Below are 16,514 nucleotides of genomic sequence, written 5' to 3'. Positions count from 1 at the left end.
TTTTCCTCAGGCAAAATGGGCCAAAAAGAGTTTTAACTGACTAAAAACTCAAAAATGGTTAAAAGTCTTACAGAGGGATGCAGCAATCCTTAAATTGCTCAGATATTGAGGAGTGACCATAGAACCTTCAAAGGTCTACAGGGTCACAAAAGAAAAAAAAGAATAGCATTAATTGCAAAAGATTTCAGAAGACTCAAACGTGAAGCAACCAGGAAGATATTATCCTCCAGCGCTGTCGTATTCCAGAACAGCAGCCTCCATGGAGGCCCAGAAGTACAAGGTGTTCAGTGCTCAGAGACATGGATGAGGCTGAATAGCGACCACAACTGAACAAGACACAAGAAAAACTTGTCCAAGAAATATTTGAAGACAGATTTTTCAAAGATTTTATGCATTGATGAGAGTGACTCTTGACGGACCAGATGGATGGGCCCGTGGCTGGATCAGTAATGGGCACAGACCTCGACTTCGATGCCGATGCTAGCGAGGTGGAGGTGGGCATTGTTCTGGTCTGGTATTAGATGAGCTAGTTGGATCTTTTCAAGTTGAAGATGGACACAAAATCAACTCCCAAACCTTCTGCCAGTTTTTAGAAGACACTTTCTTTAAGCAGAGGTATAGAAAAAAATCTGCATCTTTAAAAAAAAAACAAAAAACAGTATTGTTCTGCAGGACAATGCTCAATCACAGCATAAAAGCCTTCACTGCTCAGTGCCCGGAAAGGTCTTAAAGATGAAAGAATAATGACATAATGACATGGCCTTTTCCTCACTGGAGGTACACCTTACTTAGAACTTTTGGACTTTTGTTAAACTGGAGATTTATGGTGAAGGAGAACAGTCCCCTCTCTGATCAGTGTCGGGGGCTGTGCCTGGTGCTGCCCACAAAGATGATAGTCAACATATTAAGAAACTAATTGACTCCATGGATGGATGGCTTATCACTGGTATTGAGAAGAAGGGTGGCTATATTGGACACTGATATTTTTATTAAATGTCAGAAATGTATTTTTGGACATTGAGATGTTTGGTTCTTATTCTCACTATACCAGATGAAAATGAACAATTAAGATGGAAAATTTACATTTTTCATATAGTTGCATAATAATTCTGGACACAGAGATATTCTCCTAAAACAACACCTCACTTTTACTTTCTTAAATATTCAGGTTTCAGGTTTATTACCCTTTGGATTGACCGACAGCACTGGAGATGTTAAATAATAAAAGTAACGATGAAAAATAGAAATTGCCTAATAATCATGCACACGGTGTAGAGAAGGTGGTGGAGATAGAAGACCTCTTATTTCTAGAACTTATCGTGGAGTGGTGAGATGTATATAAATAAACCATTAACATATTTTATTGGCTGTACAAAGACTGCTGTTTCTTTATGTTGTTAAATTACCTGAATTATTTTATAACTTCCGTAATCCCAACTGATAGCACAGTATCTCTGTCTGACCTGAAGATGTATGAAGTGCTCTACCACATTATTGCTTTATACCGGCATCACAATGCTATAAAAAAAATGTATTACACAGAATTTTTTATATTTTACACCAACTCCTCTTCAATCCACTCATATTCCCACAATATGAGATACTAATTATCTATATAATTTTCCTAGAAAAGAATGGATAGAGACAGAAAGAAGATGGCGGAGAGGATATTACACCTCGCCCTAGAGATCCTCTTCCGGCTTACTGGAGAGGTGAGAGATTCTGATGACGTCACATTACATCATTCTTATCTATAGGAATAACAGATGGACAGAACTGGAGAGGTGAGGACTCTGGAAATGTCTGGAGGGAGATTTATTAACGTGTCTCTCCATAACCAGGATTACACAGTAGTGAAGAAGACCTCTAGTGAGCGCTGTCAGGCCCCTGTGTCTGAGGGATGGGGAAGACTCCTGAGCCCAATCACGGGGCCTCCATCTCACCCCCTGATACATGAGGACATCAATGACCAGAAGATCCTAGAACTCACCTACAAGATGATTGAGCTGCTGACTGGAGAGGTGACACTGCTGGGAATGCTGGGACGTTATACAGTAACGCTATGAAGGGATCGGGGGATGACGGTATCATTTTATGTGTCAGGTTCCTATAAGGTGTCAGGATGTCGCTGTTTATTTCTCCATGGAGGAGTGGGAGTATTTAGAAGGACACAAAGATCTGTACAAGGACGTCATGATGGAGGTTCCCCAGCCCCTCACATCACCAGGTAATAGACAGGACTAAATACACATGGCCTATAATTATCTGTATGTAAAGAATGAATTCAGTCCCTGTATGTGTTTCCTCCAGATCTATCCAGTAAGAGGACAACACCAGAGAGATGTCCCCGTCCTCTTCTTCCACAGGACTGTAAACAAGAAGATCCCAATATTCCTCAGGATCATCAGGTAGATGGAGAGAAGGTGTCATGAGATCTCCCCTATGACGTGTAGACGGCTGTGAAGGTCTTGTGTTCAGTCTTGTTTTATCCACCAGTATTATATGTTTTATATTTGTGTAATGACAATGGTGGAGATGGCAGGGTTAGAGCTGATCATAGATGGGACTTCTCCATCTGTCTGTGACTTTTACAATATTTGTTTCAGGGTGAAGATCTGACCCATATTAATACTACAGAGACATATGTGAGGGGTGATGAGCGGTGTAAGGAGGAGATTCCTACATATGAGTACCCAGGTGAGTGGTAACCACTAAATGCAGAGAAGTCACATTGGATGAATCTACCTTCTCTCCCTTCTGTGCTGCTGAATGTGCTCATATGGTCCCTACAAGACCAGGTCCAGTCTTTCTGGCCAAAGTTCACTTTTATGATCGACAAAATTAAATGTGCAGTGAGGGGCAAGTGTGAATTTCTGTACAATAACAACAGAATTTCCCTTTAATAGACAAACTACGGCCCACATAATTTTATAGTCAGCCAGGGGGGTCGGTCAAAGACCAACAACAACTAGCTCAACACACAACAATTGCCTACTCAAAAAGGTATGAAAGGAAGGAGAAAATATGAGTATCTTGGCATAAAAATGTGCAAAAAGTGAAAGTCCCATAGTGAGACAATATGTAAGAGTAAAAAAAAAAGTAGAAAAGTGAAAAAAAAAATTGTAAAAATATAAAAAAAAAAATGAAAAAAAGAATCCCCAAAAAATAAAAATATATTGAGCCCATAATATTTATTTATTATGAAAAAAATAAAAATAAACCAATCAAAGTGCACATATTTGGTATCGCCGCGTCCGGAATGACCTGACCTATAAAAAACTGTCCCACTAGTTAACCCCTTTAGTGAACACGGTAAAAAAAATGATAAAAAACGAAGCAAAAAACAATGCTTTATCATCATACAGCCAAACGAAAAATAGAATAACACGCGATCAAAAAGACGAATGTAAATAAAAATGGTACCGCTGAAAACGTCATCTTGTCCTGCAAAAATAAGCCACGATACAGCTCCATCAGCCGAAAATAAAAAAGTTATAGCTCTCAGAATAAAGTGATGCAAAAAAATTATTTTTTCTAGAAAATAGTTTTTATTGTGTAAAAGCGTCAATACATAAAAAAACTATATAAATGTGGTACCGCTGTAAACGTACTGAACCGAAGAATAAAACTGCCTTATCAATTTTACCTCACGCGGAACAGCATAAAAAAAAACCCATAAACACAATTTCGGAATTGCTGGTTTTGCTTATTCTGGCTCCCAAAAATCGGAATAGAATACGATCAAAAAATGTCACATGCCCGAAAATGGTACCATTAAAAACGTCAACTTGTCCCGCAAAAAACAAGCCGTCACATGACTGTCGGCCAAAATATGTAAAAATTATAGCTCTCAAAGTATGGTAATGCAAAAACAAGTCTTTGCAAAAAAATGCGTCTTTTAGTGTGTGACAGCTGTCAATCATAAAAACCCAATATGAATCTGGTATCGCTGTAATCGCACCGATCCGAAGAATAAAGTCGTCTAATCACTTATACTACACGAGGAATGGGGTAAAAAAATAAACTCTAAGGTTAGGGTTGTGCTAGGGTTAGGGTTGTATTAGGGTTGGGGTTAGGGTAGGGTTAGGGTTGTGCTAGGGTTAGGGTTGTATTAGGGTTGGGGTTAGGGTAGGGTTAGGGTTGGGGTTAGCGTTGGTGTTGGGGTTGGGGTTGCATTATGGAGAGGGTTAGGGTTGGGATTTTTTCAAAAGAAAAAAAAAAAAAGACGATATGTCGACCAGTGTTGAGCGCAAGTGCTCGCTACTTGAGTTTGCATCGGGTGCTCGTGTATGCACGGAGTATCGTGGGTGTTCAAGTGACATGCTCGAGTCTCTACCCCATATGCTTTGCGGCCAAAAAAAACGTTGCTTGGATCGCCTGCCATGCACAAGCAATGCCCATATGTTTTTTTTGGGTGTCTAACAACCATGAAACATGCGGGGCAGGGACTCGAGCATGTCACTCGAGCACCCGTGATACATGGTGCATACCCGAGTACCCGATGCAAACTCAAATAGCGAGCACTTGCGCTCAAGACTAATGACAAGTTATTCAATATGATGACCTAATGTTATCAAATTCTGTCGTACCTCTGGGTTCAAAATGTACACTATACCCCTTGATAAAATCCTTGAGGGATCTAGTTTCCAAAATGGAGTCAATTGTGGGGGGTTTCCACTATTTAGGCACATCAGAGGCTCCCGAAATGCGACATGGCGTCCACTCTTGATTCCAGCCAATTTTGCATACAAAAAGTCACAGTTCTTCCCTTCTGAACCCTGACGTGTGACCAAACAGTGTATTTTCCCCACATATGGGGTATTGGCGTGCTCAGGAGAAATTGCACAGTTTTTTTTTTTAAATCAGATACTTTTTATTAAAAGACTTTTTTTTAACATTACACATAAACAACATTGAGGCATCACCCAACTGGCAATGCCCTTCAAAACCCACCCATTCCCCCTCCCCTTCCCATTACACCCCCAAAAACCATATGGCAAAGACAAATTTAATTACAGACCGCATATTATCATATAGCTTATCTAACTGTTAAAGCATTGATAATTTGATCCATGGATATAGAGCATAATATCTAATAGTCAGTGATTAGTTAAGTAGAACCTGATAGACCACAATATTTCAAACTCGATTGATATTTAAAATGGACATAATATGATAACCATGAAACGTGCTCCATTTACCCAAGATTTTACCAAATTTATGTATAGCCTTCCGCTTTTTGTACACTCCCTCTTCTAATCTTAATAAAGATGTGCAGCTATAAGCTTTCTGATCTGATATAGAGTCCTTTTAACGGCTATTATTTCATCCTCTTCACATCCTATTATTTCTACATGGCCCAACACACACAAATTGCACAGTTTTTAGGTTACATTTTCTACTCTTACCCTTGTGAAACTAAAAAATTTGGGGCTATAAGATAATTTTTGTGGAAAAAGTTAAGATTTTTTTTTATTTTCACGGCTTCATGTTCTAAATTTCTCTGAAGCACCTAGGGGTTAAGGGTGCTCACCACACATCTAGATAAGTTTCCTGAGGGGGTCTAGTTTCCAAAATGGTGTCACTTGTGGGGGGTTTCCACTGTTTAGGCACATCAGGGGCACATCCGCTAATTATTCAAGCAAATTTTACATTCAAAAAGTCAAATGACGCTCCTTCCCTTCCAAACCCTGCCGTGCGCCCAAGCAGTGGTTTTCCCCCACATATAGGGTATCAGCTTACTCAGAAGAGATTGCACAACAAGATGCTTGGTGCAATTTCTCCTGTTACCCTTATGAAAATGCAAAACTGGGGGCTGAAAAACATTTTTTGTGGGAAAAATGTGAAAATTTTATTTTCACGGCTCCATGTTATAAACTTCTATGAAGCACCTGGAGGTTCAAAATGCTCACCATAAATCTAGATAAGTTCCTTGAGGGGTCTGGTTTCCAAAAAGGTGTCACTTGTGGGGGTTTCCACTGTTTGGGCACATCAGAGGCGCTCTAAACGCAACATAATGTCCGCTAATTATTCAAGCAAATTTTACATTCAAAAAATCAAATGGCGCTCATTCTCTTCTGAGCCCTGCCGTGCGCCCAGTGTTTTTTCCCCACGAATGGGGTATCTGTGTGCTCGCGGGAAATTGCACAACAAATTTTGGCGTCCATTTATTCCTGTTACCCCTGCAAAAATTGGGGTCTAAAGTAACATTTTTGTGAAAAAAGTTAAATGTTCATTTTTTCTTCCCCATTCCAAAAATTCCTGTGAAGCACATGAAGGGTTAATAAACTTCTTGAATGTAGTTTTGAGCACCTTGAGGGGTGCAGTTTTTAGAATGGTGTCACTTTTGGGTATTTTCTGTCATAAAGGCCCCTCAAAGTCACTTCAAATGTGATGTGGTCCCTAAAAAATGGTTTTGCAAATTTTGTTGTAAGAATGAGAAATCGCTGGTCAACTTTTAACCCTTATAGCTCCCTAATAAAAAAAAAAATTTGGTTCCAAAATTATGCTGATGTAAAGTAGACATGTGGGAAATGTTATTTATTAACTATTTTGTGTGACATGCAGTACAGACCAAAAGTTTGGACACACCTCATTTAAAGATTTTTCTGTATTTTCATGACTATGAAAATTATACATTCACACTGAAGGCATCAAAACTATGAATTAACACATGTGGAATTATATACTTAACAAAAAAGTGTGAAACAACTGAAAATATGTCTTATATTCTAGGTTCTTTAAAGTAGCCACCTTTTGCTTTGACTGCTTTGCACACTCTTGGCATTCTCTTGATGAGCTTCAAGAGGTAAGCACCGGAAATGGTCTTCCAACAATCTTGAAGGAGTTCCCAGAGATGCTTAGCACTTGTTGGTCCTTTTGCCTTTACTCTGCGGTCCAGCTCACCCCAAACCATCTCGATTGGGTTCAGGTCTGGTGACTGTGGAGGCCAGATCATCTGGCGTAGCACCCCATCACTCTCCTCCTTGGTCAAATAGCCCTTACACAGCCTGGAGGTGTGTTTGGGGTCATTGTCCTGTTGAAAAATAAATGATGGTCCAACTAAATGCAAACCGGATGGAATAGCATGCTGCTGCAAGATGCTGTGGTAGCCATGCTGGTTCAGTATGCCTTCAATTTTGAATAAATCCCCAACAGTGTAACTAACAAAGCACCCCCACACCATCAGACCTCCTCCTCCAAGCTTCACGGTGGGAACCAGGCATGTAGAGTCCATCCGTTCACCTTTTCTGCGTCGCACAAAGACACGGTGGTTGGAACCAAAGATTTCAAATTTGGACTCATCAGAGCAAAGCACAGATTTCCACTGGTTTAATGTCCATTCCTTGTGTTCTTTAGCCCAAACAAGTCTCTTCTGCTTGTTGCCTGTCCTTAGCAGTGGTTTCCTAGCAGCTATTTTACCATGAAGGCCTGCTGCACAAAGTCTCCTCTTAACAGTTGTTGAAGAGATGTTTCTGCTGCTAGAACTCTGTGTGGCATTTTCCTGGTCTCTAATCAGAGCTGCTGTTAAAATGCGATTTCTGAGGCTGGTGACTCGGATAAACTTATCCTCAGAAGCAGAGGTGACTCTTGGTCTTTCTTTCCTCGGGCGGTCCTCATGTGAGACAGTTTCTTTGTAGCGCTTGATGGTTTTTGCAACTGCACTTGGGGACACTTTCAAAGTTTGCCTAATTTTTCGCACTGACTGACCTTCATTTTTAAAAGTAATGATGGCCACTCGTTTTTCTTTACTTAGCTGCTTTTTTCTTGCCATAATACAAATTCTAACAGTCTATTCAGTAGGACTATCAGCTGTGTATCCACCAGACTTCTGCACAACACAACTGATGGTCCCAACCCCATTTACTAGGCAAGAAATCTCACTTATTAAACCTGACAGGGCACACATGTGAAGTGAAAACCATTTCCGGTGACTACCTCTTGAAGCTCATCAAGAGAATGCCAAGAGTGTGCAAAGCAGCCATCAAAGCAAAAGGTGGCTACTTTGAAGAACCTAGAATATAAGACATATTTTCAGCTGTTTCACACTTTTTTGTTAAGTATATAATTCCACATGTGTTAATTCATAGTTTTGATGCCTTTAGTGTGAATGTACAATTTTCATAGTCATAAAAATACAGAAAAATCTTTAAATGAGAAGGTGAGTCCAAACTTTTGGTCTGTACTGTATCTCTCTAATTTAAGGGCATAAAAATTCAAATTTTGAAAATTGCGAAATTTTCCAAATTTTCACCAAATTTCCGATTTTTTTCACAAATAAACGCAAGTGACATCGGAGAAATTTTACCACTATCATGAAGTACAATATGTCACGAAAAAACAGTCTCAGAATCAGCGGGATCTGTTGAAGCGTTCCAGAGTAATTACCTCATAAAGTGACTGGTCAGATTTGTAAAAATTAACGCGCAAACCACCCTCGGGGGTAAAGGGGTTAAGATTATTTAATAAAAATATATTTTTTTATGCAATGATACTCATGTTTTCTCCGTCCTTTCTGAGTTTCCCTTTATCCTGACTTTTCAGTTTCTTTTTAAACCAACTAACTTCAAACAGGATTGTGATAAACTATACAGAAAACATTACACCTGTGCCATGATATATCTCTAAGCTGTGCGTGGCTGATGGCTGTAATATACATTTATTCACGCCTGCAGGAGACGTGTTGGCATGGCTCGAGCCCTGGTTTCATGGATTCACTCCACGTCATAAATTCCATTATGTTTTCAATCCTAAGGAATTCAGATTACTGCACAATCTCTCCTGAAATGGGGGCACTGATACTTTCTCTACTCTTCTGCTCAGGACTCATAGTAGCTCCAATGGTCCACCATAAATGAGTGCGACTCCGATTTAGTGTTGGAGCTCTCCCCTCATACATATGTTGTTGTTGGGGATGTAACATATCTTTTATTCCATCTTTTTTTTTACAGGTTCATTTTGTATGATAGCTTTATTGTGGTGGGATCGGCCTGCCTCACTTCTGTGTCTCTGTAACTCCCTGGTAGTCTTTAAAAGAAGGCCTCCATTACCTCTTCCCAATGCCCGAGGTCTAAATTTAAGACACCTCAGCACTGCACTATTAGAAAAAGTTCTCTTTCAATGTCTTATATTTCTAATTGAAACTCATCTGACAGAAAATATTGGCCATTATCATAGTTTAGATTACGAAGAGCCACCGAGCCCCATACTCTAATTACCCCAGAGAGGTTTCACCACTAGTTACACATTTTTCTCTGATGAAGACTGTTGAGTTTGATCAATTCAGTAGATGTGTTATTGTCTATAGTCAGTTTTTGACTACAGTAGTTAGTGCTCAAAATACTCTGATTTAACCCCTTCCTGCAGACAGTTTTGTGTTCCTAATCAGGCCCCATTTTTAAATCTGACATGTGTCACTTTATGTGGTGATATCTTTGGAATTCTTCACAAATGATAATAGGAAACAAATGGGCCTTAAAAATTATTTTCCAACTTCTCTTGAATCCGACACTACCCTATATACGATCGTACACTACTGTCTGGGCACATCTACTCCATTTTCCAGATTCAAGGATTATCTTGCTCATCATCATTTAACCTATCTACATGGATCTGGACTTACACAGAGACCCCTAGGCTTGGGCCACGGTGTTACCTGCTGTTCTGTGGTGTGAGATGGGAAGAAGAATAGTCAGGTAGCCGGGTCAGAACCAGGAGGGCAGAGAACATAAAAAATCAGAAGACACAAGAGTAGTCAGTAAACGGGCCGGGGTCACAACAGGAAACAAATCCACAAGCCGGGAGCTGAGCACAGAGGACTGAACCAGAGGAGAACAAGGCTGGATCTGGCAGCTTCCGGCAATATGCTTCCAGCTTTAGTAGGGTGCGGTGCTTTCCAATTGGCTGAAGCAGGGACTAGATTACTTCAGCTGGACAGCACACACACCCACACTGCTAGACTGGATGGTACTACTGGTCCCAGGCACCCTAATTATAGTGGCTGGACAGAGCCTGCACCACCCAGAGCTTCTGGTTCCAATATCTCCATCACCAGCGCCGCCTGCAGAATGAATAAGACGGCTCCTGGTGAGAGAAGGAGACATCGGGGGAACAAATCCCAGAGGAGATGGGACACACCATTTACAGAAGTCCTAATATTACAAAATGTCAGAAAACCAGGGCAATAGAAATCCTCATAAAGTGACTAATTCATTGAGGGTTATAATTATCAAAATTAAATCTATAGGAGTAGAGTCTATTTTGACTCCACAGGCACTTTCCAGAAATTAGCACACAATGGATGTCGGTGCGTAAAAATTGCACATTGCCCATTTTTTTACCAAACACATAGTGCCCAGATTGTGCTCCAGGAGACACACACCATAAATTAAGTGGGTTCTTCTCACTATAGTAATGCCAAATACATGGATGCTAAATGTGGTTTGGGCACACTGCAAGGCTCAGAAGTGAGGGGGAGATCTGACTTTGGGAGAGCGGATATTGCTGGATTGGTTTATGGAAGCCATGTTGCTTTTCAAGAGCCTTTGAGCCACTAATAATGTGGAAACCTCTGGTTTTCCATTAACAGATGATGGACCTGAGTGGGGACTTGTTTTTTGTGAGATGAGTAGAAGTTTTTATTGGTATCATTTTTGCCTACATAACATTTTTTGATGGCTTCTTATTCCATATTTTGGAGGCAGAATGAAGAAACAGTTGGACACCACGCTCTACTGGTTAATCTTATGAGGTTTTCTATTAGACTGTGAACTGTCATTCTGTCAATAACTTCCCGTTTCTACAGACATGTTAAGTACAATTAACACAAGAATCCCATAGAAAAATAAATAAAGATTGCATACCACTTCTAAATCAATCTAAACAAACACATCCCTGGGCTACATGCTATTCCAGGAAAATGAAGAAATATATGCTCAAGTTTAAAAATCTATTTTATTAGACACTAATCTAAAAAATAGAGGAATATTTAAAATATTTTAAATATTCCTCTATTTTTTAGATTTGTGTCTAATAAAATTGATTTTTAAACTATAGCATACACTACTGTTCAAAAGTTTGGGGTCATTTAGAAATTTCATTATTTTTGAAAGAAAAGCACATTTTTTTTCAATGAAGCTAACATTAAATGAATCAGAAATACACTCTATACATTGTTAATGTGGTAAATGACTGTTCTAGCTGCAAACGTCTTGTTTTTATTGCAATATTTACATAGGTGTATAGAGGCCCATTTCCAACAACCACCACTCCAGTGTTTTAATGGTACATTGTGTTTGCTAACTGTGTAAGAAGGCTAATGGATGTTTAGAAAACCCTAGAAAACCCTTGCACAAGTATGTTAGCCCAGCTGAAAACAGTTTGGCTGATTTGAGAAGCAATAAAATTGACCTTCCTTTGAGCTAGTTGAGAATCTGGAGCATTACATTTGTTTGTTCTATGAAACTCTCAAAATGGCCAGAAAAAGAGAACTTTCATGTGAAACTCGACAGTCTATTCTTGTTCTTAGAAATGAAGGCTATTCCATGCGAGAGATTGCCAAGAAACTGAAGATTTCCTACAATGGTGTGTACTACTCCCTTCAGAGGAGAGCACAAACAGGCTCTAACCAGAGTAGAAAGAGAAGTGGGAGGCCCCGCTGCACAACTGAGCAACAAGACAAGGACATTAGAGTCTCTAGTTTTAGAAATCGACGCCTCACAGCTCCTCAACTGGCAGTTTAATTAAATAGTACATGCAAAAAACGCCAGCGTCAATGTCTACAGTGAAGAGGCGACTCCGGGATGCTGGCCTTCAGGGCAAAGTGGCAAAGAAAAAGCCATATCTGAGAGTGGCTAATAAAAGCAAAAGATTAATATGGACAAAAGAACACAGACATAGGATAGCGGAAGATTGGAAAAAAGTTTTATGGACAGACGAATCAAAGTTTGAGGTGTTTGGATCACACAGAAGAACATTTGTGAGACACAGAACAACTGAAAAGATGCTGTAATTGCTGCAAAGGGAGCATTCTTTGACAAAAGCAAAGCTTGAGGGAGAAAGTTATTCTTTCTAATAAAAATCATTATTTCTAACCTTGTCAATGTCTGGACTATATTTTCTAATCATTTTGCAACTCATTTGATAAATAAAAGTATGAGTTTTCATGGAAAACACAAAATTGTCTGGGTGACCCCAACCTTTTAAACGGTAGTGTATATCTCTTCATTTTCCTGGATTAGCATGTAGCCCAGGGATGTGTTTGTTTAGACATTTTAAGTAGAAATGTTCAAAAATATAAATTTCAATGATATTTTATTCAAAATGAATAATTGTTTTTTTTTCTTGGCAGATGACTGTACCAGAAGATCAGATGGACAAGAGATTTTTAAATCTGATGATCTTGAGATCCCACAGGATACAATTGAAGTGAATGCCATTACTCCAGATATACCATCATCCCTTCACAGCAGACCTCAATCATCTGATCCTATGAAACAGGTCCTATTTTCTGATTCATTACCGACTACTAAGGAAAATCAAAATAAAATAAGAATAAAACGAAATGCTCCTAAAGCAAAGAAATCGCGATCAGAAAATGGAAATAGTTTTACCCTCGAAAAGTCTATTTTTAAACATCAAAAAATACACTCAGCGGACAATAGATTTTTTTGTTCCAAATGTGGAAAATGTTTTAACCAGAAATCAGTTTTTGTTAATCACCAGAGAATCCACACAGGGGAGAAGCCTTTTTCATGTTCAGAATGTGGGAAATGTTTTAACCAGAAAGCACATCTTAATACCCACAAGAGAACCCACACAGGGAAGAAGCCTTTTTCATGTTCAGAATGTGGAAAATGTTTTAACCAGAAATCAGTTTTTGTTAATCACCAGAGAATCCACACAGGGGAGAAGCCTTTTTCATGTTCAGAATGTGGGAAATGTTTTAACCAGAAAGCACATCTTAATAGCCACCAGAGAACCCACACAGGGAAGAAGCCTTTTTCATGTTCAGAATGTGGGAAATGTTTTAACCGGAAAGCGCATCTTGATAGCCACCAGAGAACCCACACAGGGGAGAAGCCTTTTTCCTGTTCAGAATGTGGGAAATGTTTTAATCGTAAAATGATTCTTGATAGACACAAGAGAACTCATACAGGGGAGAAGCCTTTTTCTTGTTCAGAATGTGGGAAATGTTTTAATCGTAAAATAATTCTTGAAAGTCACAAGAGAACTCACACAGGGGAGAAGCCCTTTTCCTGTTCAGAATGTGGGAAATGTTTTCATTGTAAAATGATTCTTGATAGACACAAGAGAACTCACACAGGGGAGAAGCCTTTTTCTTGTTCAGAATGTGGGAAATGTTTTAATCGTAAAATAATTCTTGAAAGTCACAAGAGAACTCACACGGGGGAGAAGCCCTTTTCCTGTTCAGAATGTGGGAAATGTTTCAATCGTAAAATGATTCTTGATAGTCACAAGAGAACCCACACAGGGGAGAAGCCCTTTTTCTGTTCAGAATGTGGGAAGTGTTTTAACCAGAAAGCAAATCTTGATAGCCACCAGAGAACCCACACAGGGAAGAAGCCTTTTTCATGTTCAGAATGTGAGAAATGTTTTAACCAGAAAGCGAATCTTGATAGCCACCAGAGAACCCACACAGGGGAGAAGCCATTTTCCTGTTCAGAATGTGGGAAATGTTTTAACCAAAAATCACATCTTAATAAACACCAGAGAACCCACACAGGGGAGAAGCCTTTTTCATGTTCAGAATGTGGGAAATGTTTTAACAAGAAAGCGCATGTTGATGACCACCAGAGAACCCACACAGGGGAGAAGCCATTTTCCTGTTCAGAATGTGGGAAATGTTTTTACCAGAAATCAGCTTTGGTTAAGCACCACAGAACCCACACAGGGAAGAAGTCTTTTTCATGTTCAGAATGTGGGAAATGTTTTAAAAAGAAAGCGTATCTTAATAAGCACCAGAGAACCCACACAGGGGAGAAGTCCTTTTGCTGTTCAGAATGTGGGAAATGTTTTAATCGTAAAATGATTCTTGATAGTCACAAGAGAACCCACACAGGGGAGAAACCTTTTTCATGTTCAGAATGTGGGAAATGTTTTAACCAGAAATCAACTTTGATTAAGCACCAGAGAACTCACACAGGAGAGTAGCCTTTTTCCTATTCTTTTTTTTTTTAATGCAAAAAACAAGAAACCAGTACATACAATAATAAAATAACATACCATAGGGATCACATACATGCATCTCTCCTATATATCCTTTCAGCTTGCCCATTACCGTTCATATTCTTGAAATCTCTTATATAACCATAATATTGTAATAAACATTATAATCCTATACACATATAGGTGTGCTATATTACCCATTCCACATGTTAGGGAATTCCAATATACATTTCAATGAAACATTAGACCTCGCCAATACTGCCCTTCCCCTATAAGTCATTGTCTCTCCAACAATAACCCCCTTGATGGCATTCCAGGTGTATCCAACCATAAGCCCCATATTTTCTCTAATTTATTCATTGAGTTTCGTTTTTTAAATACCCCTTTTTCTAATCTGATAATATTATTTATCCTATTTTTGAGTTCACTAATTTCTGGAGGTGAGGGGTTAATCCATTTGGATGCAATATGTTTCCTAGCTTGAAATAAAATATGTGAAATCCCTATTGAAATTGGGTCAAATTCCATATCATCTTCTAATATACCTAATAGGCATTTTTGGGGTCTGGTTGAATATCTATTTTATATACCCTCTTTATAATAGACAGAACTCCTTCCCAGTATTTACCTAACTCCCGGCATTCCCATAGCGTATGTAATAGGCCCGCAGCATCCATTTTACATCTTGGACATTCAGCGTCAGTCCGGTATCCTATGTTACATAGGAATCTAGGCGTCTTATATTTCCTGTGTATTAATATGATCTGGGAAAATCTCTGCGCCTCATTTACAGATAATTGGGGTACCAGTTCTAATACCTCTCCATTGATCCTCAGAAATTGGACCTATATCTTCCATCCATTTTTGTCTAGCTGGAGAAGGAAATATTTTTAAATAATTATCAAAAGGGCGTCCATCTTGATTGTGCATTAAATGAATGCCGAAACTGTAGATATTTATAGAATTGTTTATTTGTCAACCCAAATTTCCCCTTTAATTGATCAAAGGACTTAAGTATCCCTTCAGACAATATGTTTTATATCGTATATATTCCTTTATCCACCCAACTCCAAAATCCCTCTAATTTATAGAACTCTGCATATTTATTATTAAACCATTAGATGGTGGCCCGATTCAAACACATCGGGTATTCTAGAATATGTATGCGGTACACCGGGCGCAATCAGCAGAGCGGTGTTTAAATTTGGCGCCAAAATCGCTGATTGGTCGCTGCCGCGACCAATCAGCGAATTGTATTTCTGAGGACCGGGCAGCGGCGTTGCCTGTGCGGGTACTTCCGCTGCGAAGAGCCAGGAGATGGTCGGCTGCTCACAGCTGAAGTATCCCGACCGGCGGCGCCGCTCACCGGTCCTCCCTTCACACTTGCCGTCGGGAGATCAGCGACCACCTCCGTCCCGCAGATGAGCCGCCATCTTTTTCTGAAATCCCGTGTCACTGATTGGCCGCGGCCTGGCCAATCAGCGACGCGGGATTTCCTGGACAGACAGACGGGATAAGACGATTATATATATTAGATATAGGTGCATATTCATTGCAGTCTCCTATTTCCATTATATCTTTACCCCTATCCCAGACCTTGTAGAGTAGAGCAAGTGTAGAGTATATTGATTTCTTGTGTGCGAGGTCATTCAGTTCAACTATATGAATAGGAATATTCCACGGTGTTCCTGAGGTAATTAACCGCTTAATACTATTTGGGTTTGCAGCGCTTTGCCACCCACCCAAATGTTGCAATTGCGCTGCCATATAATACAATGGGGAAAAAAAGTATTTAGTCAGCCACCAATTGTGCAAGTTCTCCCACTTAAAAAGATGAGAGGCCCGTAATTGACATCAACTATGAGAGACAAAATGAGAAAACAAATCCTGAAAATCACATTGTCTGATTTGGAAAGAATTTTTTTTCAAATTTTGGTGGAAAATAAGTATTTGGTCAATTACAAAAGTTCATCTCAATACTTTGTTATATATCCTTTGTTCACAATGACAGAGGTCAAACGTTTTCTGTAAGTCTTCACAAGTTTGGCACACACTGTTGCTGGTATGTTGGCCCATTCGTCCATGCAGATCTCCTCTAGAGCAGTGATGTTTAAGGGCTGTCACTGGGAAACATGGTCTTTCAACTCCCTCCAAAGGTTTTCTATAGGGTTTTGATCTGGAGACTGGCTAGGCCACACCAGGACCTTGAAAAGCTTCTTGCGAAGCCACTCCTTCCTTGCCCTGACGATGTGTTTGGGATCATTGTCATGCTGAAAGACCCAGCCATGTTTCATCTTCAATGTCCATGCTGATGGAAGGAGGTTTGC

The 16,514-nt window shown here is 39.6% G+C and overlaps 1 protein-coding gene across 1 annotated transcript in view; it reads left to right on the top strand.

The window, feature by feature from the left end:
* The window catches only part of LOC141197745 (uncharacterized), a 43,726-nt gene extending 28,118 nt beyond the window's left edge, over window positions 1–15,608 (top strand). Inside the window, exons 2-8 of the mRNA XM_073662831.1 lie at window positions 1,169–1,327; window positions 1,629–1,712; window positions 1,842–2,021; window positions 2,104–2,227; window positions 2,311–2,408; window positions 2,607–2,697; window positions 12,350–15,608. Coding sequence (XP_073518932.1) covers window positions 1,635–1,712; window positions 1,842–2,021; window positions 2,104–2,227; window positions 2,311–2,408; window positions 2,607–2,697; window positions 12,350–14,172 — 2,394 coding nt within the window. The 5' untranslated portion in view covers window positions 1,169–1,327; window positions 1,629–1,634 and the 3' untranslated portion in view covers window positions 14,173–15,608. The remainder of the gene's footprint in view (window positions 1–1,168; window positions 1,328–1,628; window positions 1,713–1,841; window positions 2,022–2,103; window positions 2,228–2,310; window positions 2,409–2,606; window positions 2,698–12,349) is intronic.
* The last annotated feature ends 906 nt before the right edge of the window (window positions 15,609–16,514 follow it).

This window comes from Phyllobates terribilis, unplaced genomic scaffold (assembly GCF_046119375.1).
Source record: "Phyllobates terribilis strain yellow unplaced genomic scaffold, ASM4611937v1 Scaffold_86__1_contigs__length_6382490, whole genome shotgun sequence".
NCBI classification, from domain to species: domain Eukaryota; kingdom Metazoa; phylum Chordata; class Amphibia; order Anura; family Dendrobatidae; genus Phyllobates; species Phyllobates terribilis.
This window is presented reverse-complemented; position numbering and strand designations above follow the sequence as displayed.